The sequence below is a fragment of the Psammomys obesus genome, unplaced genomic scaffold, assembly GCF_907164565.1.
Source record: "Psammomys obesus unplaced genomic scaffold, mPsaObe1.curated_primary_1811, whole genome shotgun sequence".
Classification (NCBI taxonomy): Eukaryota; Metazoa; Chordata; class Mammalia; order Rodentia; family Muridae; genus Psammomys; species Psammomys obesus.
Window position 1 is genome coordinate 23,780,105 of NW_026585644.1, and position 26,219 is coordinate 23,806,323.

A 26,219-nucleotide genomic window follows, 5' to 3' on the forward strand; every position below is an offset into this window, starting at 1 on the left:
CACACACACACACACACACACACACACACACACACACACACACACACAACTAAATAAGTAAATAAAATTTAAAAATGAAGCAAATGCTAAAACTAACAGCCAAACTTTGGGCAGAGGGCAGAGAGTCATAGGAAAGAGTGGGGGAATAGAAGGACCTGGAGGGGAAAGGAACTACATAAGAAGACCAATAGAGCCAACAAATCTTGGCCTAGGGGGCTTGTAGAGACTGATGCACCAACCAAAGACCATGCATGAGAGGAGCTAGACTGCCTTCACAGATGTAGCTGAAAGGCAGGTCAGTCCAGGCAGGACTGTCTCTGACACGAACTCTGTTGTCCTCTCTTTGATCACTTTTCTCTTGTGGGGGGAAGGTGTCTTGCCAAGCCACATAGGAAGAGGATGCAGGAGTCCCAAGAGACTTGATAGCCAGATGGTAGGAGAGGAGGACTCCTCCTTTTGGAGGAATAGGGGAGGGTAATGGGGGAAGTGGGAGGGAGGGTGGGACTGAAAGGAGATGAGGGAGGGGGTTACAATCAGGATGTAAAGTGAATATAAAAAATAAATTTAAATTAAAAAATAAAAAAAATATTAAAGAGGAGAGTGATTGAGAAAGATATCTGAAAAAACTGCTGGGCTCCACACATGCACATTTGCATACACATGCATGCACACCTGTACACACGTGAAGACACACTCATATCTATGTGTATGCACACTCACACACATGTATACTCACTTGTGTACACAGTGAAGACATACTTAGAACTATGTATATGTTGTGGAAAATGTTTATGAAAGAAAGACAGAATGCACAGGTATTTCCTGAACACGTTCTGTAAAGTAGTATCAGCAAAATCATTTTTAGACCTAATTGGTTCTCAGCAACATCATTCTCTAACACTGTGAACATAAACCATGAATGTCACCACTCCTGCTTTATAGCTAAAGGTCTTGAGGAAGTATCTGCTGGAATCTATGTAACCAAGACAACCTAAGCTGAGCACCTTGCCCTGTGTGACAGAGGAAGTATTTAATAGCTACCTCCCCCATCAGAATCATCTTCATAAGTATTACTGCTGTCAAAGCACTACAGCTTGTACTTGATGGTCCAGACATTAAAAATTTACATGGTGTCTGCCCTCAAAGAACTAACACAATGGAAAAGAAAGATCTATGAATTGGCCTTTATCTGTATTATTAATGTGACAAAACTGAGCAACTGTTTGGAGGAAGAGGTGTGGCACAGAAATAGGATCAAGGATAGACAGGATGTGCAGAAGTATAAAGATAGATAAGTGGAACTCAGACAAAGAGGATAGGGAAAAAGCACAGATTTCAGAGAGCATGGAAGTTCAGTGAGAGATTAAAGGCCCGGTATGGGGTCAAGAGAGGAGCAAGCTACAGTCTTCTCACTTCTGAAACCAAGACAATGAACACAGGCTGAAGAGACAGTATGAAAGAGCCTTTGGAAAGTGCGACCCAGCATTCTTGAAACAATTCTGAGCCTTGGTTTCCTTAACTGTCAATAGATATGTGTGGCAATGCCTTCTTCAGAGGGTTGTTTAGACTTCAGAAAAAAAAGTAGTAAATTCAATGTGTGTAACACACCTAGCACATGCCTAATTATTATTAAGGCTTTTGGAGGGAGTGGAAAAGGGATGGTAGTGGATTTTGAAGCAATGAACTTCAACGCCACTTTATTTTTTTTTTTGAATTTTATTTTTTTCTTATCAGTTACATTTTATTAACTCTATATCCCAGCCGTGTCCCGATCCCTCATTCCCTCCCAGTCCCTCCCTCCCTCCCTCATCTCCACCGTGCCCCTTGCCAAGTCCACTAATAGGGGGGACCTCCTCCCCATTCATCTGATCCTGTTTTATCAGGTATCTTCAGGACTGGCTGCAAAGCTCTCCTCTGTGGCCTAACAGGACTGCTCCTCCCTTGGGGGGTAGGGAGGCCAAAGAGCCAGTCATTGAGTTCCTGTTAGAAATAGTCCTTGTTCCCCTCACTATGGGAAACCAATTGGTTACTGAGCTACCACAGGCTACATCTGAGCAGAGGTTCTAGGTTACATTCATACATGGTCCTTGGTTGCATGTCAGTCTCAGAAAAGACCCTGTGCCCAGATATATTTGGTCCTTGTGGAGCTCCTATCCTTTCCCCATCAGACTAACTCCCCTTCTTTCTTATGATTCCCTGTACTCTGCCAAAGGTTTGGTCATGAGTCTTTGCTTTGAAAACACTGCTAGTTAGAGTCTTTCAAATGCGCTCAGTAGACTCCTGTCATATGTTCAATGCGCATCCCATCTGTCTTTCTAAACAAGGATTGATAATCTTACCCCATGTCCGCTCTCTTGATTATCTTTTTTAGGTGTATAGATTTCATTATGTTTATCATATCTTACAGGTCTATATAAGTGAGTATATACCGTGTGTGTCTTTCTCCTTCTGGGATATTTCACTCAGGATGATCTTTTCTAGATCCCACCATTTGCCTGCAAATTTCATGATTCAATGCCACTTTAAAAAACAGTAGAGAAGATGTGTAGGCTGGGCAGCCTCAGGTGGCGGCCATCAGCTGCCCAAGTATAAATTTAGAAGAAATAGGACATTAATAGCAACCCACACAAGGTTCAGGGAATACTAGGAAAAGGGAACAGAAAGAATAAAAAAGGCAGAGGATAAGGAGTGCTGTGAAATGTCTTACAGACATGGCATGGTTGCTGCACACTTGAACTCATTATAGGGATGGTTTACTGCACAAGACCAGTAAAGACCAGGCCAGCAGCAAGATCAGTCAACATACCAGCACTAACTAGACGTGGTGGGCTGAGATGGGGGAAGGGAAGGCTCACACAAGCAAGAGTGCACAAATATGTGAAGAGAACATGTTGGAGTTGGGGGAGAGGAGAGTTAGGCATAGATATGATCAAGACACATCATATAAATGTATGAAACTGCCAATAAATAAACAAACATGTTTTTAAAAAACCAGGAAGAAAGTCATTTGAAGTCCATTTCTGCCAACAAATCCAAACCAGTTTCTAAGAAGCTGGTGTTTTAATCCTCCTACCTAAGTGTCAAGGTGAGTAGGATGAGCTCAGATGTCAGCAAGCTGGAGTCATGAAGACCAAATAACCCATCTCACTATGGTGAGCCACAGAAAATATGAATGATCATTTATGGAGGTTTGCTATGAGGGGTCACTCTCACAGCCACCGTTTTCATGTATGCTGCCACCATTCTAAAGGGCGGACAAGAAAGTGATCCCCCAAGGTCTCTCAGCAGGCAGTGAGGTCTACTTGGGCTATCTGCTCCTTGTCTCGTCAATTACTGTGCAGCGCCACTGAGCGCTCCGAAGCACGCTACATAGCACCTAGGCAGCACCTCCAGTCACTGATGAGATACAGAGAGATCGTAACACTTGACAAATAACTGAGCTGGACTCTTTTATTCCTTGAGTTTATAATGCAGTTAATAATATCTGGCATTTTGGAGAGACATGTTCCAATTTTTAGTTGATGTTTAAAATATATAATCAAATTATGAGAACTCATTCCTAAACCTCAAACACTGTTCCAAAGGCATCATGTCCTGGACAAATGTACCTAAACACAGGAGTCAGAATGACTGTACAGAAAGAAAGGGACTCTTAGAAAGCAATGTCAGGGCATGAGCCAGGAAGCTTCAAGGCTGTTTTTAAAATTCATAGTCATTCTTATAGAGCAGTAAGTATGTATAAACACACACATACACACACACACAACTGGCCAAATAATGGCAAAAGGAAAAAGGTGAGATTTTTAATCCTTGCTATTTTTCTGTGGGTTGAAAATTGTAAAGATAAATAGGTGGGATGGGGGAATAAAATAAGGGCAGATAGAAATCAGGAAGTCAGTAATGCAGAGATCCAGAAGGAGGAGGGAAGTGACTCTATTTCTGTAGTCTTTGATGAAGGAAAGGCAGTTTAATGAGAAAAACAATAAAGAAATCATTTCAAAACACATTTACCTCATTATAAAAATGATTAGTAAAAGTTATTAAATAGTTAAAATTAAAATCTACAGTTTGTTTCTACTCTCTGTCCTATAATTAGGATGGAGAAGTAGGTATTACACTGTAAAGAGCCAACTTTTATTTTTAAAAAATTTACTTAAAAACAATCAACTAATAGGGACACAGAGACACATAATCAGCTGTGGCTCAACAGATAAAGAGTCATGGGGGATATACAACACTTCTACCAACAGGAAAGAGCAGCAGCAGCAAGCCAAGCATGTTAAATGAGTGATTATCTGAGGATGTGAAACTCCAGGAGGTGTGAGTGATCATCCACTCTTCTCTAGTCATCCTGTAGCATGGGAAGACATCCATGCAAGTACGAAAGAAAGAAAGGGGCTCTCAACCAAACAGCAACTGAGTCAAGAAGAAGTTTTTAGAATAGAAAAGAACGTCTTTGGTAAAATAGTTTCCAGATTCTTTATGACACTTGTTTTAATTAGGGTTACCTTTGCTGTGATGAAATACCATGCCCAAAAGCAACCCAAAAGGAAAGGGTTTATTTGGCTTACACTTCCACATGTAGCCCATCATCGAAAGAAATCAGAACAGCAACTAAAATAAGGCAAGAACTTGGAGGCCAGAGCTGATGCAGTTGCCAATAGAGGGGTGCTACTTACTGGCTTGCTTCCCATGTCTTGCTCAGCCTGCTTTCTTATAGAACCCAGGACCACCAGCCCAGAGATGACCCCACCCACTATGGGCTGGACCCTCCTCCACTGATCAATAATTAAGAAAATGTTTGAAAGCTGGATCTTATGGAGGCATTTTCTTTATTGAGGTTTCCTCTGCTCAGATGACTTTAGATTGTGTCAAGTTGACATAAATTTATCCAACACAACACAGACATAGAAAATAAGCCACATCTAAATCTAAATAGTTAAAGTATACTGAGAGGTATCAAGATATGTTTAAATGATATACTAATCAAAATAGTTATTTTTATCTGAGGATGGGAAAAAGAAAACTTCATTCAAATATGCAAAATATAAGACCTTTGATATTTCTTATAAGTATAAATGTCATAGAATTTGAAGTCCTAAAGAGAACTAAGGGCACTTTCCCCAGTCCTTTTTACTGAAGGTCAGTGGGCAGCCCAACTGTAGGATTAGCTTGGATCCCAATGATTCCAAATTAAAATTCACACACACACACACACACACACACACACACACACACACACACACGGTCACGGTCACCTTTGGCATCTTCTTTAAAAACTGGAAAACTGGATGACACTCATCCTGAGGGGTTGGTTATCCCACAGGAAGTCATGCTTTATTGGACCAGAGGGTACATCTTGCCTGGCAACACAGGTTGAAAGTTACACAGTAATACCTCTCCTTCCCTAATAACCTGCAAAATACCTTTCAGCACCATAAAAACTAGGAAGTACAGAAGAAAGTTCCAGTTTGGTTTCAGCTTCATTTATTTGTCTTACAATAAGATTTATGGTATTTTGGGAATAGTTCTCATTAACTAGTTCTGTCCAATGAACAAGAGGCACGACAACAGCTTATATTGTCTGAGATCTTCAGGGCCTTCCCTAATCAAAATTCTTAAGTATGCATCCTATACACAGTTTCTTTCTTTCTGTGCCTATGTTACCTCACTCAGCATATTTTTTTAGTTCTATTAATTTATCTGAAAAACTTCATAATTTCATTTTTTACAGCTGAATAAAATTGCCTGTATGTATACTTTTCATTATCCATTCATCTGTCTAGGCATGTAGGCCTTTTCTATTTCCTAGCTATTGTGAATACAGTGGCAAGATACATACCTGGATGAGAATGCATCTCAGTGGGGATATAGATAAAGTCCTTGGAGTACATGCTCAAGAGTGGACTAGCTAGATCACATGACAGGATCTGCTTTTCGTTTTTTGGGGAATCTAAAAAGTTTCAAAGTGGCTGTAGTAGTAGAGACACCCATTAACAGTGAATAAAGGTGCCTCTTTCCTTACTTCCTTGCTAGAATTTATTGTCAATTGATTTCTTGATAATAGTCACTCTGAAAAGAGTGACATGGAATCTCACAAGGTTTTAATTTACTTTTTTAAAGTTTCTGTCATTCAAATCACTTTTGAGAATTCTCTACACAGATCTGTAGGCCATTTGGGATCTCTGTGTATCTTAGATGTTGATCGTCAATCAGAGGTATGGCCAGTGAGGATTTCTCCTGTTCTGTTCTGTTCACTCTCCTTTTCTGAAGATTGCCTCTTCACCCAGTTAGCACTTCCCTATTCTGTACAGATGTCTTTTCTTTCATAGGGTCCTCTTTGTCAATTGCTGGCCTGAGAGGGTGGATTCCTGTTTTAAAAGCCCTTGGCTATGCTTGTGTCTTAGAGAGTACCCACACCATTTTCTCTAGTTTCAGGTATATGATAACATAAACCACATTGGCAATCCATGGCTGAAGAGGTTTTAGGCTCTAGGAGAACTTAACTATGTTGTTTAGCTTCTCCTGGTACCAAGGTGCCTTCTGAATACATGTACATTTTTGTTATACCCATGGACAATATAATTCTCAATCCTGAACAGAGGAACATCTCTCTGCAGTGAAAGATGGTGAATTTACAGATACATGGCAATTCAAGGTGCTCAGTGAAAGTTCTTTAGGAGATTTATATAATTCCCGTGAAGGCTCACAGTATAGCAAAAAAAAAAAAAAAAGAGAGAGGTTTGAAAGAAAGGCAGAGCCAAATCCAAAGAGCCCAGGTGTGAGCAAGCAGGCTCACACTACTGCTGTCTCAGCTAAAAGCTGTTCTCACTAGTGTGCTCCCCTCTGTGGTAAGACTGCATCCTCAAACCATGAGCTAAAATAAATCCTCCCTCCTTTAACTTGATTCTATGAAAAATTCTATGAGACCTATATAGATAGCCATATTTGATTTGGTGGTTAAGGGCTCCATTAATACAATGAGAGTGCTGTGTTCCCTGGATCTGAAATCAGCACAGGAGAGAGAGATGCCTGGAGAGGTACGCTGCAGTTACAATGCAACTGACACTTTCTCTAGCATAAGCAAGAGTTGATGCTTGTACAGTACAGACTATGTACTAAAAATAGCCACACAGGCATGGTGGAGCAGACCTGTAATCCCAGCACTTGGGAGTACAAATAGGAGGGACAGAAAGAAGTTCAATATCATTCTGGGATTCACAGAGAGGTTGAGGCCAGCATGAGATACATGTAACCCTATCTCAAGAAAACAAAATGAAACACCTGAAAAATAACAGCCATAAAATCAAACACTTGGTAGCTATTTCATACACATTCCAATTCTTAATATTCTCTTATATCTGCCTGGCAGAAATAATGAGAGAGCATCCACAAATCTCAAGGAGCATACAAATATAAATGTGTGTGCAAGTGGGTATCCATGTATGTGTGTGATGGCTGATGGCATGCATGGGAAGGGGTTATTCACTATGGATACTCAGGATAGGGGTCATCAGACTTACACTGTTGGAACTAACAGAGCATGACATGAGGAAGAGGAAGGGCAGAGAAGGCCTGGCATTAACACATAGGAGGTCACCAGCTGAGTCAGATACAGAAATGAGTGACTTGAGAGCAAAGCTTTAGAGGGGCTGGTACCCCATGTCCCTCCAGAGACTCTAACTGGAACTGCCTAAAATATACACTCTGTCTCCCCCATAGAACTCTACCAGGTAGCTGGGGAACAGAAAATCAAGCAAATAGTAGCTTTGCCAACTCAAGAATACTTGCTCTTGCTGGGAATAGAAGTTATAATATTATCTTTCTTCTCTTGCTTTTATTTATTTTTTTTTTTCAAGAAAAAAAAAATCCACTGAAGCTTTTCCCAAGAATCCTTAGTTATTCTGTCTCTGGAATGAAAAGGAATATCTTGTTCTGCTTCTCCACTCCCTAAAGTCTTTTTTGAAACTTGAAAAATAAATAACCTGTATTTCAAAGACCCAGGGTACATTCTTCAGTGTATCTGGTTAGAAATTCATGGGGAAAAACATTGTCTTGTAACTGTGAGATGGCCCCAGGTGGACAGGATTCTGGAAGTTACTGGAAGTGGCCCATGCAGTTGAGAGAGGGCCTTTCATCTTGGCAGATCCAGAGCCAAGCCCACTTGAGAGAAGCTGAGGGCTGACAGAGTTGATCCCCTGGGGACTGGGACAGGGATGGCAGCAGCTTTGTGTAACAGCTAGATGGCACCTAAGTGTATCAAGGACAGCACCTCCACCTGCACCACCACCTGCTGCACCGGCACTGCTCAGGTGCAGTGTCTCAGCCAGAATACCATCACCATCCCATCCTAACAGATTGAGTTCAGAGGCTAGGCCCCTGTCACCCACTGCATTTCCTGATCTGCCATCCCTTGTCCTCCATTTTTGCTTCCAGCATGGTACTTCCCACTCTATAGCAGTTATTACGGCTATGTGCAAGCTTGTTTTCTCTGGATTTATAAGTTACTTCTCATGCATATATAACTCCCTGTGACTTACTAGAGCATGACACACAGTAATCACACAGAATAAACACTTATCTCTTTACAATAAGGGATTGGAATTGGGCATCACTACAACTATTTTCTTTCCTTTTTATATTTTATTTTTGTTAATTACAGTTTATTCCCTTTGTATCCCACCTGTAGCTCCCTCTCTCTTCCCCTCCCAAACCCATCCTCCCTCCTTCTTCCCCACCCGTGCCCCTACCCTAGAGTGCTACAACTATTTTCTTATTTGAAGACCTGCAAGCAAAAGGGGTTTAGAAAACTATACAGATTATAAGGCAGAGGAACCAAGAGGGTCCTTCTTACAATAATTTCTCATATTCATCCAGAAAGCTTATCCTGTATCCTCTCAAACCTGGGGCAAAATGAAGTTCATGAAGATATACTGCTATCTACAACATATACTATAACTCATGAAGATAAACAGAGGGACTTTCATCTTGACATGCTAAGCCTGCATGCTAAGTCTGGAGTCACTGTCAAGCAGAGCCTGATTCTATAATCCTGGACAAGTGGTGAGATTTTCTATCATCTCCTGAAGGCAGCAACAGCACATGCAGCCAGCATAACCACCCTAAGAATTAAATTCATGAAGAGAAGTGGGAAGTGTTACAATGGGTCAACAGAATATTATACACAAGTGGCCATGAATCTCTATTGAAACTATATATAATATATGTGTACCTGAATAACAACTGCAAAGGAAAGTCATTTTATTACTCAGTACTGAGTAGAGAGTTTCCTAAGCCACTTCTCACTATTACTTTCAATAAAAACTGGCTAGCTGAGGAGAGGTTAGATAGGATTGACATGGATATCAGCTGGCAGGAAGTCTTGGACTTGCCTTCCTGTTAAGTGGTTGTGGTGGTTTGAATGAGAACCTTCCCTCAGGCTCATATTTGAAGGCTTGGGCCCTAGTTGATGGAACTGTTTGCGAAGGATTAGAAGGTGTGGCCTGGTTGAGGAGGTGTGTCACTATGGGTGGGCTTTGAGCTTTCAAAACCATATGCCTTGAGTCTCAAAAGAGACTTTAGACTTTTAAATAGTTTTGAAACTGTGAAAGACAATGGGTACTTTTTAAGTTGAACTGAATACATTTTACATTATGATATGGCTACAAGTCTATGGGGACCAATGCATAGAATGTAGTGGTTTAAATGAAAATTGCCTCCATGAGCTCAAATATTTGAATTGTTGATCCCCAGTAGTTGTATTGGGAAAGATTAGGAGGTGTGGCCTTGTAGAAAGCATGTCACTGGTGGTGGATTTGAGGTTTCAAAACATCGTGCCAAGCCCAGTCTAGCTCACTCTCTTTCTCTAACTTGTAGATTAGATGCAAACTCTCATCTACTGGTCCAGCCTGTTTGCCTGCCTGCTGCCATGCTATTGGCCATAATGACCATGGATTCATCTTTTGAAACTACAAATGCTTTCTTTTATATGTTGCCTTGGTCATGGTGTCTCTTCACAGCAACAGTGAAGTAACTAAAACACAACGAAAGCCAATCAGTGGCAGTGGTCAAGATGTCCTGGTCTTACCCATTGTCCACACTGGTGTGGACTGCCCCAACAACACCTTCCAGAACCTGGAGAGGGTCCCGTGACCCACAGAGATCAGCACTGCTGCCACTGTGATGAGAAAGAGAATAATTGAGTCAGGAGAGGTCAATCAAGCCTCAGAAACACACGTTCTATATACACTCAGGTGAACCCAGCTGGATTATGTGTGGTGAGGTACTTGCTCACATCGTGTGTGCTCAGAGGAAGCTCTAAGGATGGAAAGCTTGGCTTCCCTTAAGGAGCTCATGATCTAATCTGTGCACACATGTCTACCAGGAGAACAACACTATGCTATCATTCAAAAGCAACTGAAAATTAAAACATTTTAAACATTAAATATGTAATAGTATTCTAAATTCACCAGCTTGATGCTCTTAAAAAAAAAAAAAACCAGTATTTACTCACTGTCTAGAACTCTAGAAAATTATAAAAGTGCAACAGAGGAAAAATAAATTTTAAACATGTTTTCAGAATATTTTCCAATTTAAACCACCTGCTGGACTCAGTTACTTTCGGGTCTTTGTTATTTTGTTCCTATGCCTATTAAGCCTAACTTGAAAGATACATGTAGGGGCCTTGCCCAGCAGTGCCCTTGGCCCTCAGAGGGAAACAGCTGACCTCTCCATGCTCCTGAACCTTCTATAGCTGCAAGTTTTGCATTCTAATTGGGCAAATGTCTTCACTACACTGCAATTAGAATCAGTGTGATAATTCAGGCTTGATTAGAATTAAGTCTTTGGTAGCCGAAATGCCACCAAAGGCACTAATGTTTCAAATGTTTATTTTGTGAGCTTTGTCTGGCTAAGAAACAGTAATTATAAACCAAAAGGTACAAAATATGGCAAATAAATATCTGTTATCACTTGGAAATAAAGGGTTCTCAAAGCAAAAGCAGAGAAATCATAACAGACTAATAGAACAAAGCTTTATTAATGCAGAATTTGTTATTTCTAAAATGAGGTGCTGCTGGATTTTGTCTGTCTCTGCATAAAATTGCTAGGTACTTCAGAGCATTAATGTGAAAACTGTATGAGGCTGGGGTAATTAAACTGATAAAGGCTCATTTGATTTCAGTTTAGCTTCAGAAACTGACATGTATTTAATCAAAAAGTTCCTCAAGAGCAATACAGAATTACAAAGAATGCTTAAAAGAAGAATAAATTAAATGCAACTAAATCTCGCCTAATTACATTATTCACAGAAAGTGCATGATGCCTCATTATTCCCTTAGCTTCACTGTTCTCCTTTCTAACCCTCCTGCTTGCTGTGTTCTATGTCCCCATGTGGGGACAGGAAGCAAGAACTTCTCTACTGCCAAGCATATACTACTCATGTCCTAAGGTAAGCAATGCCTAAGACAGTTAGCCTATGCCAAACCTCTAGTTGTGACTGGAGTTCATCAAAAGAACTACCTGGGCACCATTTCTCACTGCCTCCAAGAAGGCACATTAGAAAAGGCAGGAGCTGAGCAAACACACTGAAGCCATAGGGAAGTCTGGCTCTTGGCTACCCACTTCAAAAGTCATTTGGCCTTTCTCTTGCTTCTCTAGATAATGTGTAGAGGCAAAGAATTCCAACCAGGAGTTGCCTTCATGGCATGTTACAAATATAATATCAATGAGGACATATACTCACGGTTCTCCATTCTCAAGACATTTTAATTCTTAAGAGTTTGAACACTCTAAAAGTAATCTCTCAGGTTTGTAAAATATTTGAGATATAACATACTTCTACAGGCCTGGGGATAGTTTAGCTTCATAATGGCTATGGGGTGGGTAACATTATTGGCAAAATATTACCTTAGGTCTTCTGTAATGATTACTTTATAGCTTACCTCAATGCAGAAATTATTTGTGTGACTGCACTATGCACTACATCCTTGATTGAGATGTTGAGAGGACCAATGGCCACTTCTAGCAGCTGCTGAATCATCCGTAGAGGCTGCCCATCTAAACACATGGCCACAGCTTGGTCATGAAGTTTCCCTTCATCTGATCGGGACAGATCATAAAGGAAACCGTATTTCTGTAGTATTTCCTGGAAGAAAAAAAAAGTAATCAAAACTGAAATTTTAGCAAGAAATTAAATGAGTCGCTACACATAGACCACATTTAGAAGTTCTTCAAACTATATCTATTCCTATCATCAACAGCACACCAAGGGACATGAACTGGCTACCAAGACCGCCTAGATTGACTGGAAATATTTACTTTGCCATTGATTAGTATAGTTGACTGTTGTGATTAGAAACTTCCCTCTGTAAAATGAGCATGAGGACAAATGGGTGTTGGGAACAGAGGGCACTGTGAACACTACCAGGGATGACATAAAAATCAGGTGTTAGGAATGTCAGGAACAGGACAGTAGGGAATACGAATTGCACTGTTTATACAAACTCTAAAGCATAATCATCATCACAATATTTTGAACAATAATTAGATAATCCCAGGTGTTATGAATAGGTATTTAATTAAATATTTTCAACAATAATCCTACAAGTACTATTAATTAGAACCATCTCATCAAAAACTAAACTGAAGATCCAAGACACTAAACAGCATGCTGAAAGTCACACTACCATCCAATAAAGGAGCTGAATTAAGATCCAGAAGCCACTCTCCACCCATGACATATTGCTTCTCTTTAAACATATCTGTAAGAACCAATGTTACAGGAAATAACTGAGGAAGTCTGCCATAAGCTCTACTTCCCAGCATACTTCACAAGGCCACACATACTACACACAGCCACTGGACAACAGCACTATTTTCTAGCTTCTGTATCATTTCCCTGGTGATTCCAAACATGATAATTCCTTTTTTTAAAAAACACCACATAAAATCAGAACATTAACTAAAATTTTAATGATATTAAAAACCAGTGTTTACTGGAATATATTATGGTGGCTAGACTTAAATATAATCTTTTTGAGGAAGATAGGGCATGCATGGTGGAAGATAGGCACCCTTGGGTTTTGACTCTGGTAAACGGGCATTTCATTTTTCTCCCCCATGCTTGAAATCCTCCATTTCAATCCTACTGAATCACATGGACCTGACCAGGCAGTTCTAGCACCTGCACTAAGAGAAGAGGAAACCAAGCCTCCAGAAGTGCCAGCTGTCTATGTAGCTCACTATAAACTGTGGGTGTAACTTGGGGACTTAAAATGTAAGTCTCAAGTTAACAGGGCTGAAGGTTATTTCAGTTTTCTTACAATAATATTTTTTTTGGTGGGGGGGGCATATTTTTGAGACATAGTCTCACTAGGTAGACATAGCTGTCCCTGGAACTTCCTATATAGATCTGCACTTGCCTCTGACTCCCCAGAACTGGGATTAAAGGCCTGTGCCACTACTTTGGCTGAAAGTATCTTAAGAAAAGCAACTGCTGTTCAATTTTGAAACCACAGATTTTCCCACGAGCTGGTGAGACAGAATGGCACTGAACATGGTGCAATTCCAGAGCATCTGGATTTGACTCCTAGCACCCACAAAGCAGATCACAACCAACTACTACTCTAGTACCTTTTCTGGCCTCCATAGGCAGTGCATACATGTGGCTCACACATGCACAAAAGCCATACCCATAAAATAAATAAATGAAATGTTCAAGCATATTTTTTTTTAAAAAAAGTAAAAAGAACAAAGTTTCTGAGAACCTCATATGATTTCAGATTTTCTTAGTAGAGTCATAATACACAGGTCCTTAGACCTCAACATGAGCAAGGACTCCTTAGGCTGTTTGGGGGACTAAAGCGGCTTAGTTAAAAATCCAATAGTAACAATTTGACCAGCCAGAAAATTCCTATCAGAAATAAAGTTATACTGAAAGGCTCTACCAGTAGAACAGGTTGAAGAATAGGCATATTTTAAAAATACTGTTGAAGCCTGCACAGAAAACTAGTATATAAAAAACTGATTTTATACAGACTTAAATTACATAGATATGGCTAGGGTCTCTATTAGGACTCACTTAGAAAGTAAAACACCCAGTGACTCTCATAGTTCACTACCATGTTCAGCATGTAGAAATCCTTCCTCACCAGAGCATATACCCAGCACTCCCTGCTACATACCCTCCCCATCTACCTTTTCCTGTTTTCAGATGCCATCTTAGGTCCAAAATTCTTCAGAAAGAGAAAAGAAACCAATCAAGTGATATAGGGGGATAAAGGTAAAGACCTGAGGACCACTTTTCATGTCTATCAACACCACTGTTCTAGTTGAGATCTTCATATCCCTCAAAGGACTCTGTATTTAAGTCGCAGGGTGGTGGCACCTTTTAGGAGCTAGGATCCAGTGAGAGATCAGCAGAACACTGAAGGGCATCATGGGATTCCAGCTTTTTTTTTTTTCTGTCTCACTTCTTGCTTATGATGTAATTAATTTTACACCATCACATGCTATCACAGGCCTTTCTGCAAGGAGGCCAAGTGCCCACAGACAGAACTTTTGAAAAATACAGCAGAAATAGGTTTTTTTCCATTTAGGAAATGATCATTTCAGGTATCTCTTACAACATTCAAGAGCTAGCACAGTTACAAATGTGGCTTTTAGGCAGTAAGAAATGTGGTGACAATATCTGAGCTACTAGCCATTCCCAAGTTTCTACTTCATACCTGCTCACTGTTCTTCAGGCTGAGGATGAAGCTGTGGCTGAGGGTTTCCAGGTGGGCAAGGGATGTCTCCAGATGGGCTAAGGCATCTGCATAGGTAACTTGAGAAGCACAACCTTCTTGGGGATCTTCTGAATTTCTTTTCCTTGGTTTCTCTATGAAATGCTTGACTGTCTTAATAGCCTTCCTGGTCATCTCTTCACGGGCTTCTACTGACAGCTTTAAAACGTAGGTATTAAACAAAGTCAGGAAAACAAGCCAGTACTATGGTTGACACATTCATATAAGGCAGGGTAGAATAAAAGGAAATCTTAACAATCAATGATTAGCACTTCTATGTTTTGTCACTTGCTGTTCCCTCCCACCTCCTTTGAAAAACAAAACAAAACAAAACAAAACAAAACAAAACAGAAACAGTGCAATATCATTTATTCTACTTGGTTGTTAACACAGCCTTTCAACAATGACAACAGACATAGAAGGTAATGCTGGAAAGGATAAAACTCGACTTCCCATGGCCTGTCAGCCAAGGTGCAGAGACAGGGACCCATTTACAGCCAGAATTTCAAGTCCTGAGCATTTAGTCACTTTCAAGTAAAAAATCAAGACCATGGGCTGCCAGGTATGCTAATGCATGCCACCTCAGCTCTTGCCAGGTGGGACAGAAGTAGTATGAGTCTGAGCTATGTAGTGAGATCCTGTCTCAAAAGAAAATTCCTTTTTTTTAAAAATTAATTACAGTTTATTCACTTTGTATCTCCCCTGTAGCTCCCTCCTGTCTTCCCTCCCAATCCCACCCTCCTTCCCCCTTCTCCACCCATGTTCCTCCCCAAGTCCACTAATAGGGGTGGTCCTCCTCTCTTTCCTTCTGATCTTAGTCTATCAGGTCTCATCAGGAATGGCTACATTGTCTTCCTCTGTGGCCTGGTAAGGCTGCTCCCCCATCAGGGGGAGGTGATCAAAGAGTAGACCAATCAGTTCATATCAGAGACAGTCCCTGTTCCCGCTACTATGGAACCCACTTGGACACTGAACTGCCATGGGCTATATCTGTGCAGGGGTCCATGAATGGTCCTTGGTTGGAATATCAGTATCAGAAAAGACCCCTGTGCCCAGAATTTTTGGTTATGTTGCTCTCCTTGTGGAGCTCCTGTCCTCTCCAGGTCTTCCTATCTCCCCCTTCTTTCATAAAATACCCTTCACTTGGCCCAAAGTTTGGCTATGAGTCTCAGCATCTGCTTTGATAGCCTGCAGGGTATAGCCTTTCAGAGACCCTCTGTGGTAGGCTCCTGTCCTGTTCCCTGTTTTCTCCTTCTTCTGATGTCCATCCTCTTTGCCTTTCTGAATGAGGATTGAGCAACTTAGCCAGTGTCCTCCTTCTCAATTAGTTTAAGTGTATAGATTTTAGTATGTTTATCCTATATTATATATCTAATATCCACTTATGAGTGGATACCCTGTGTGTCTTTCTGCTTCTGGGATATTTCACTTAAGATGATTTTTTTTCCAGTTCTTACCATTTGCCTGCAAATTCCTAAAGCAACTATGATTGGGTGATGGAAGGAGGGAAACAGACACAGAGGCATGAAGATTTTAAGTAGAATAAGACTAAAAAGGAAAACTCAAAAGCAATCTAACTGACAGGATTCACACTAACTAGCCTAAAATGAATAACCTGTTAGCATATTACATAGTTATTAAAATTAGAACTAGTTATTAAAGTCAGTAGAGCAATTTTACAAAGTGCTTCCACAAAACATTAAATTTTAGAAATCGAGCGATAAAATCGTCAGTACCATACTTACATTAAAATTTAAATTATATCCACACACAAAATAAATTTTTGTATATATTCTACATTTTCTGTGCATATAGATATGTATACAAAATATCTGCAGAGAAATATGACTTTAGCCATACATATATATATATATATAACATTTTTATCATACATATTTTTGTATTATTTTCTTTTACATTTTTTAAATTTATTTTTTATTTACTACAATTTATTCATTTTGTATCTCAGCTGCAGCTCCCTCCTTCATTCCCTCCCAATCCTGCCCTCCCTTTTCTCCTATGCCCCTTCCCCAGTCCACTGATAGGGGAGATCCTCCTCCCCTTCCATCTGACCCTAGCCTATCAGGTCTCATCAGGACTGGCTACATTGTCTTCCTCTGTGGCCTGGTAAGGCTGCCCCCCCCCCCAGGGGAAGGTGCTAAAGAACCAGCCACTGAGTTAACATCAGAGACAGCCCCTGTTTCCCTTACTAAGGAACCACTTGGAGACTGAGCTGCCATGGGCTAAACCTGTGCAGAGGTTCTAGGTTATCTCCATGCATGGTCCTGAGTTGGAGTACCAGATTCAGAAAAGACCTCTGGGCCCAGATTTTTTTTTGGCTCTGTTGTTCTCCTTGTGGAACTCCTGTCCCCTCCAGGTCTTTCTACCTCTCCCTTCTTTCATAAAATTCCCTGTACTCTGACCAAAGTTTGGCTATGAGTCTCAGCATTAGCTTCGATACCCTGCAGGGTAGAGTCTTTCAGAGACCCTCTGTGGTAGGCTCCTGTCCTGTTCCCTGTTTTCTCCCTCTTCCGATGTCCATCCCATTTGCCTTTCTGAATAAGAATTTCACTTCTTACCCAGGGTCCTCCTTCTTGCTTAGCTTCTTTAGGTGTACAGATTTTTATCCTATATTATATGTCTACTATCCACTTCTAAGTGAGTATATCCTATATGTGTCTTTCTGTTTCTGGGATACCTCACTCAGGATGATCTTTTCCAGTTCCCACCATTTGCCTGCAAATTTCATGATTACCTTGTTTTTAATTGCTGAGTAGTATTCCATTGTGTAAATGTACCACAATTTCTGTATCCAGTCCTCAATTGAGGGACATATGGGTTGTTGCCAGCTTCTGGCTATTACTAATAAAGCTGCTACAAACATGGTTGAGCAAATGTCCTTGTTGTATACTTGAGCATCTTTTGGATATATGCCTAGGAATGGTATAGCTGGATCTTGAGGTAGCACTATTCCTAATTTTCTAAAAATGCACAAGATTAACTTCCAAAGTGATTGTACAAGTTTACATTCTCACCATCAGTGAAGGAGGGTTCCCCTTTTTCCATATCCTCTCTAGCATGTGTTGTCACTTGAGTTTTTGACTTTAGTCATTCTGATGGGTATAAGGTGAAATCTCAGGGTCGTTTTGATTTGCATATCCATGATGACTACGGGTGTTGAACATTTCTTTAAGTGTTTCTCTGCTATTTGATATTCCTCTATTGAGAATTGTCTGTTTAGCTCTGTCCCCCATGTTTTAATTGGATTACTTGATTTCTTGCTGTTTAAATTCTTGAGTTCTTTATATATATTCCAGATATTAGTGCTCTGTCAGATATAGGGTCGAGCAGACACACTATATTACATATATTAACGTGTGATATAAAACATTAGTGACAAAGTGCTCTGCTTCTGAGTAATGTTCTCTGTTTGCAGGCTTCTGTAACCATGTTATGCTCACTCACTTAGTCCCTGACACATGGCAGCCTCCACATTAGATATGCAGGGCTTCCAGTTTCCTAATTTAAGCACAGAAAGCTCATTTACCTTCAAATATACAAAATAAGTCCAGCTTCACCCTCTGTGATGGAAGCGCCCCTCTGAGCACGTCTAGGTGCCTGCTGATACGCTCTGACAATCTGTTTCCTGTTGACTACTCAAGCCCATATTTGCTATATCCTCAAAAGTGCCTAGTGCTGATTAAAAACAAAACCAGTAACAAATAAATGGCCGTTGACAACCTCTTAAATTTACATATTATTTCTTAGATTTCGTCATTGAATTTCTGAAGGATGGAAATAAGCTAAAGTGCAAAGCACTAGTACCTACACTAGAAAGTAAGTATTCCCCAACCCCAACTTCAAGTTACCTCTGAGAATTAGTTTGAATGTTGGCAGCTGACATTTTCTTAATTCTGTATAAATACTGATTGAAGTTATCTTAGGGAGATACTGTTTCCACTAGCCTGCACTAAAGGTTTGCTCTGAAATGCAGCTTCAAAGTATATTTTGTGGCCTCACTTCTTCCTGGGTTTTACTACTAAGCAGATGGCACAAAATAACAAGAAGCCTCTAACTCAGTTCTTAACCTGGGGGTCACAACCCCCTTGGCAAACCTCTACCTCCAAAAATATTTTCAGTATGATTTATAACAGTAGCAAAATTATAAAGTAGCAATGAGAATAATTTTATGGTTGGGGTCTCCACAGAATGAGGAACTATTAAAGGGTGGAGCATCAGGAAGGGGGGAACCACTGCCCTAACTGGACATGATTAACTGCAGCACTGGCTCTTCCTCTCAATCAAGAGTGCATGCCTCTCTGTAGTTAAGAAATACAAGACACTATAATTACACCTATGCTCACTCAACGTACCTTCCCCTCCTCTACCCTGTACATGCAAAGTCTGGGAAGATTAAGAGGAATGAAATTTGAATCCAATGCATGAATGGAGCACATTCAAGAGGCTAAAGCAGGAAGGTTGAAAATTTGACCAGCCTGGCCACTATCATAAGACTCTGTCTCAAGAGTAAAAAAAAAAAAAAAAAAACCTGGACTCCACTGCATAAAGTACCCAGAGAGTTTGTCTTAACACATACCACACAACTTCCTCTTGGCCATCTTCTGCATCCTAGGTCTGACAGAGCATCACAAAGTGTACACTGGTTGAGTGCTCTGACAAAATCAAGGCTGAGAAACAGTGTTGTGAATCTTTCCTCACAATTCATTTATGCTTTTGCCCCAAACTTTCAATTTGGACAATTATGTGAATAAGCCAGCTTGTCTAATATTCTTCTTATCCTATTGCATGGTGTAGAGAAGTTCTGAGTATAAACAAGCTAGAGAACAGAAAACAGGAAGGGAGTTATGTGTGCAGAAAGCAAAGTGGTAGGAGAAACAGCAGGTGTCTGGGTTCTTAGGTCCAGGTGGATCAGTCCTATCCAAGGCTTAATGTGATAGTGACAAATGCTGGAATAAAGGTAAAGGAAACTGGAAAAAGTTAAATTCAGACAATTTGTTTCTAATATTTACTACCCAGCTCCAGTTGTTAAATAACTTGATTAAGAGTTTCAACCCTTAGTTTCTTCATCAGCAAAATGTGAAAATTGCCATCTACCACATAAGGTCATATTAAGAAATTAAATAAGACAGTATAGAAAACAATCAGTATAGTATGGTGCCTACAGCAATAATTCAATAAATGAGCCTGATATTTCATTTGACCAACTAACTCCCTTATCCACTGACCTTTCATACTTCTAGTGAATTTCTCATATAATACTTTTATACTGTCCCCTTTTGAAATAAATTCATCAAATTGCCTAGCATGAAACTCAAGCTAGCACCAAGCTGACCCACAACCTAGACTCCAGTCACAAAGACAGTTTGCAACTCCCAAGAATCACCAGTGCCCCAATGGGGGTGTCTGAAATCTCTACTCAGCCTCTACAGCAAACATAGGGAGTCATCCAGCTCCAGCTGGTTCTTCAGCGCCCACGTCCAGCCTCTGGGAAGTCCTCCACTTCATCCAGCATCCATGTGCATGACCCACATTCTTAAAGCACACTGACGTGGCTTCCCAGCATCAGCCAGCCTTGCCACTCTCTGTACTCTGCACTCTCATGCTATGTGTGCCAGTCACCTGACTGCCTTCAACAGTTTAGACTCTGATCCGCACACTGCACCATTATCACAAAAGGTATTTTCTTTTTCCCACTTGAACAGACTCTTTAAAATAACTATTTGAAAATAACTGAAGAGCCCAGTATTTCATGTTAATAAGTAACCCAAAGTTAATTTTTCTGAGTGAGCTAGGACTGTAAGAAGCAGAATGAAATTATAATAAAGGATGGCAGGGTTTTTATTTGAACACACATTTGACTCAACTCATGCTTTTCACTATTTTACTTTATAAGAACAAGTGCACCAAGGAACACTCCAGAGCACAGTTAGGAAAAGGAAGCTCATCATTAAGCCTTTATTTAGACATTTATTTATTTTTTAAAACTTTACTATGATCAAAGAAATAGGAATAAAAGTAAAAAAAAAAAAGAAAAAGAAAAGTATCAGAGTAAGAAATAGCAACTTCTTTACTACATCTGGTGGTCACATAGTATCTTCATTATTAAAATTACTTTTGAGGTCTACTGACGTATTATCAATACATACTTTTAATAAGATAACATATAATATTTTTTTTACTATTCCCTGTACCAATAACTGCTACTAAAATAATGTGTATTTTGTGAAATTAAGACAAGTAGCTAGCTAGGGCAGGTGATATGGCTTAAGTGAGTGAGAATGATTATTGATAAGCCAGCATTCAATAGCTGAAATTCACATGGTAGAAGGGAAGAGTGAATACCACAGGCTGTGCTCTGACCTCCAGAACAGACAATCCTAACTGTAAAAAGCTTTTAAAGGTAAATGGCTGAATTTTTCTATTACTGAACAAATAGGTACTGATCATCTATTTTCTAGGTTCTACAGGAAAGTGAGATAGAAGCATGAAAAGACTCATAAAGAAGCCAAGTGTGGCTAGGATGTCTAGCAGAGGAAAAGTCCAGGAGTCATGACATCAGCACATTGTTCTGGATCTACCTACAAAAGACACCTGACTGTAGGGACTTCCTATCCTCAGTGTCAGCTCCTGGTTCTCAGACACCGCTGCCTCTCCTGTAGTGTTGCCAAAGTGACAACTTGTCCCCTAATGTGACAGATGGCATGTTCAGAAGACAGAGGCATCCCTTATACCTCACTGCACTTGTCGGCTTCCTTGCAGGTAGGATCAGCCAGCTACATTCCAGCCTATAAAATCTGGCCATAAGTCACATGTGCCATTTTGAAGTAAGGTAAGAAAAGCTCCCATGGATTTTCATTATCCATTCTTATCCACGTCAGCCAGAGTGGTTAAGAAGCATGTGGGGTTCATGTGGTACTAGTATAAAATGGAGGGCTCCCACCAGCAGGAATCCTATATGATTTGTAGTATCGGTCTCTTATTCTAATGGACAATGAGGGACCATGAACCTTTTGCACTGTTAAGCCACTATGAACCTCAGCCATTTCTGACAAATAACAGGTAGCATAGATGGTTTCTGTTATCAGATCAGACACTACAAAACCTTATCTATATTACACGTAATGAAATATACAGTTTAGTGGTCCTTACTTGAGATGCAGACCATATACTAAATATTCATATAGCATGTCATATATCATATATCTATATACTATACCTCACACCATATAGTATACCCAATACTGTCATCCATGTAATATATCTACCATATATCCTTAGAGTATATATCATATCATATAGCCATATAGTATACATCATACCATATAGTATAGCATATACCATTTATCCATATAGTATATCTTATACATATATCAATATATTATATATCATATATCCATATAGTATATATTATACCATTTATCTATACATACAATATATCATAAAAGTATGATATGATATTGTCCATATAGCATATCATTATCCATATAGCATTTGTTCATTTAGCATATAGACCATAGATATACCATTTGTCCATATAGCATATAGCATATCATTATCCATATAGCACATCACATACCAATTATTCATATTTTATCATATATGATTTATCTATAATATAATGTATACCATTTACATATAATTCATATAGAATTTATCATATAACACATACCATTTATCCACATAGCATACTGTAACTATATGTCCTTATATCATATACAATATATCTATATAATATAGCATATACCACTTATCCATATAGTATATCATACATAATTTATCCATATAATATATACTATTTATCCATATGGCATATCATATACCATTTCTCCATATAGTATATTTATTTTATTATAATCTATTCACTTTGTATCCCAGCTGTAGCTCCCTCCCTCATTCCCTCCCAATCCCATCTACCCTCCCTTTTCTCCTTCTATGCTTCTTCCCTAAGGCCACTGATAGGGGAGGTCCTCCTCCCCTTCCATCTGACCCTAGCCTATCAGGTCTTATCAGGACTGGCTGCACTGTCTTCCTCTGTGGTAAGGCTGCCTCACCTCAGGGGGAGGTGATCAAAGAGCCAGCCACTGAGTTCATGTCAAAGATGGTCCTTGTTCCCTTACTAAGGAACCTAATTAGACACTGAGCTGCCATGGGCTACATCTATGCAGGGGTTCTAGGTTACCTCCATACATGGCCCTTGGTTAGAGTATCAGTCTCAGAAAAGACCCCTGGACCCAGATTTACCTTCTGCTCACATAGTATATTATACACAATATATCCATATAGAATATCATATCCCACATAGCCATATAGCATAGCATATGCCATTTACCCATATAGCATATAATCCATATTGTATATAGGAACCAAACAGGGTAGAGAAATAACACATAAATCCAGGGCTTTATATGGTTAAACAATTGCTATTTACACACCAGTGGTAGAAGGCGAGATTGAGAAATGCATAGATAGCAAATGGCAGGTTAAATCCTCAGAAGATTAAAATGCTTCAGAGGATGATAAAGCAAGGATGTGACACCTGTAAATTCCTCAATCGAGCAAAATGACTCAGGGCAGAGATCCAATTAATGATGTGGACCTCCACAGAAACCTGAGAGCTCTAAGGCAGCTCATTTTAGGCTGAGGGAGACGATGGATGGGGCAATACATCAAAGACCTATGGTATACAAGAAAAGGTCTCAAAACAAATAAGCAAGTAAAAGACTCCAATGATGCAGTTATGTGAACACGTTACCAGCAGATATCAAATCTACATGAATTCAGCTAAGTTCCTGAGATGGTGGTACCTGCCACAGCCACATCTTAGATGCTGTGAACATCTGAAATTAACACCCGGGACTTTGACCTTCTCCAACAGACTGAGGCAGCTGGGCATGCTTTCAGGGACTCAGGCTTCCCGCAGCACTCCACATGGAACTGTGGAATGAGAGAGGAAGAACCTCACTGAAGTGGAAGGAGGGGAGTGGGGTCACAGAAACAAAGAAGGTGATTTTCAGAAAGCAGGTCCAGACTATCTATGCACTACAACCCACTTCACATAAGGAAGCCTCCAACCCTCATAGACCACAATGTCCAAACTGCCGAGCAGTGTCTAATGGAGCCATCTGTATTCAGGTGGGGATGGAGCAGCAAGGCAGCGGTTTGGTCACTTAGTTTCTGGACCAGATCAGACTAGATGGAAAATATAGCCCACTGGGAACTACCTTGACTTTGAACTCCATGGGGTAGCTGGGCGGACAGTGATGAAGAGGTAATAGGAAGAAGAATTTTTGGGGAGTGGACCCTGCTTCTCACACCTCTGGAGTGAGGCAAGCCCATCAAACAGAAGAGAAAGATCATGTAACTACAGTAAGCTAAAACAATCCAGCCAATTTTCATGGGCCTACCTCTCCTTGCGAGGTACCTAAGAAGACCAAGTGTGGGTATAACTATGGGAACTTATTTTGTTGGGCCCCTATGATCCTGGGGTTCACCTGTGACTCCAACATTACCTGCAGAGCAGTAATTTTTCTGTGTATGTATTTGTGTATATGAGCACACACATAAACATGTATATGGTAGACAGAGGTTAACATCAAGTGTCTTTCTGTTATTCTCTGCCTTACTGTTGAGACAGGGTCTCTCACTAAACCTGAAGCTCGCTCACTGATTCAATTAGACTGGCTCACCAGTGAATGCTAGGGATGCTCCCTTCTCTACCTCTCTGGCACTGGTACCCTCACCTCGACAGACATTTATGGAATGGTACGCAGCTGTGGGAGTACCTGCAAATGCTATGACCACCAGAGTGATGGCCTGCATGAGTCAAGAAAGAAATTCAGTTCAGCACAACTTATTTAGCTGGTGTTGTTTCAAACTTCTAGAGTCTGGCTTGAGCAGCTTGTTTTTGACATATTTAAACACAGTACAACTTCAGGAAAAAAGTTTCCTTATGACAATTATTACAACAAATCTTAAGGAATGACTACATTGAAACTCCTTTGCAAAGTCCTTCTCTTTTGTAAAGTACCTTTGACCTCTTCCATAAGAGTGGGTTCTACTGACTGAGAAACAATGCTCAGGAGTCTGGAACAAATGAAACATAAACATAACTAGAATCTGGGGATCACAGTGAGGCCTGGCTCTCCAGACAGCAAAAGATCAGCAGGCCATTAACTACATTCAATCCTAACTTTCTGTGAAGAAATCATGCTAATTCCTTTTATTAAAGAGAGAAGCCCATGTGTATAACATTTCTGGTTTCCCTACTGCTGTATGAGAGTATGAGGACCTTGAGCCCTCTACACTTGGGCCTTCACCCTCTTGCCTGAAAGCATGTTCTAAATGAGCCATCTCCGCAACCCTGGAGAAGTGATATTTGAAAAACACAAATCTGATAATGTCAACCCACTGTCCATATCTGTTTAATGACTTCCCAATTCCCCAAGAATAAACTGGGCCCCACCCTGTGTGACTTTCTGTGTCTCATAAGTCCTTTATAATCTGTCTTCTTGCTGTTGAGCTGCTGTATTGGGAGTCCTTACAGCATGTTCCTGTTCTCTCATACAACTTGATACAAATGTCACCTCATCAGGGTGACATTCCACAACCATTCTGCAACAACATCCTCTCCTCCTTTGTTTCTTTTCTTTGCATTATTTTTTTTTCTTTAAAAGAGCATATTTGGCTTTTGATTGTTTTCTTCCTGTCATAGCTTGATCCCAAACCATTAAATGGTGGCTCAAACACAACAAATGTCTTTCAGTCAAGTGGATCTCTGAATGAGAGCATTTCAAGACCAGAACTATGGAAGCGCAGCTGCAGCATGAGGAAACCAAAGCTGTGTGTGCAAACACTCAAATGCCTTGGTAGAGACAGGGAGCAAATGGCCAAGGGTGAACATGGCCACACAAAGGCTTTGATAGATTTGTTTGTTTTTCAAATGTCCAAACATATAAAATCCAGTTTTAACTATGAGTCTATACAGAATCCATCAATGGACTAAGTTGGGTTCATAGGGCAAGGTTTATAAACATTAAACTTACAACACTAAAGAGCTACGACTGGAAAGATAGCCCGAGAATAAGGTGCAAGCAACTTCCAAAGCCAACCTGGCTGAGGAAATGAATCTGAAAGCTAGACATAATCACATAAAACATCCTATTGTCCTATTACATTTCCATGTAAACATACAACATAAGAGAAACGTATTTAGAACAAAATAGGAAACTCCAGTTATCCGAGAAAACAAGCTTCATTCTTCTCTGATCTCCTTTCTTGTCCTTCTACAATCAGGTTAGACAATCAGCTTTGGGAACCTTCCTGACTCTTGACATCATCTCCAAGCTTACCAACTCCCTCTATGTCAGAGTCTGCCTACTCCACAGGCATGTGTATTTACCACAATTAAACAATGTC

The 26,219-nt window shown here is 40.1% G+C and overlaps 1 protein-coding gene across 3 annotated transcripts in view; it reads right to left on the minus strand.

Annotated features, from left to right (window-relative positions):
* The window catches only part of Nbas (NBAS subunit of NRZ tethering complex), a 299,994-nt gene that overhangs the window by 40,066 nt on the left and 233,709 nt on the right, over positions 1–26,219 (minus strand). For all 3 annotated transcript variants that reach the window (XM_055625644.1, XM_055625653.1, XM_055625635.1), the window contains exons 45-47: positions 14,727–14,942; positions 11,943–12,145; positions 10,088–10,177 (exon numbers count right to left, since the gene is read on the minus strand). In XM_055625644.1, the coding sequence (XP_055481619.1) occupies positions 10,088–10,177; positions 11,943–12,145; positions 14,727–14,942 (509 nt within the window). The remainder of the gene's footprint in view (positions 1–10,087; positions 10,178–11,942; positions 12,146–14,726; positions 14,943–26,219) is intronic.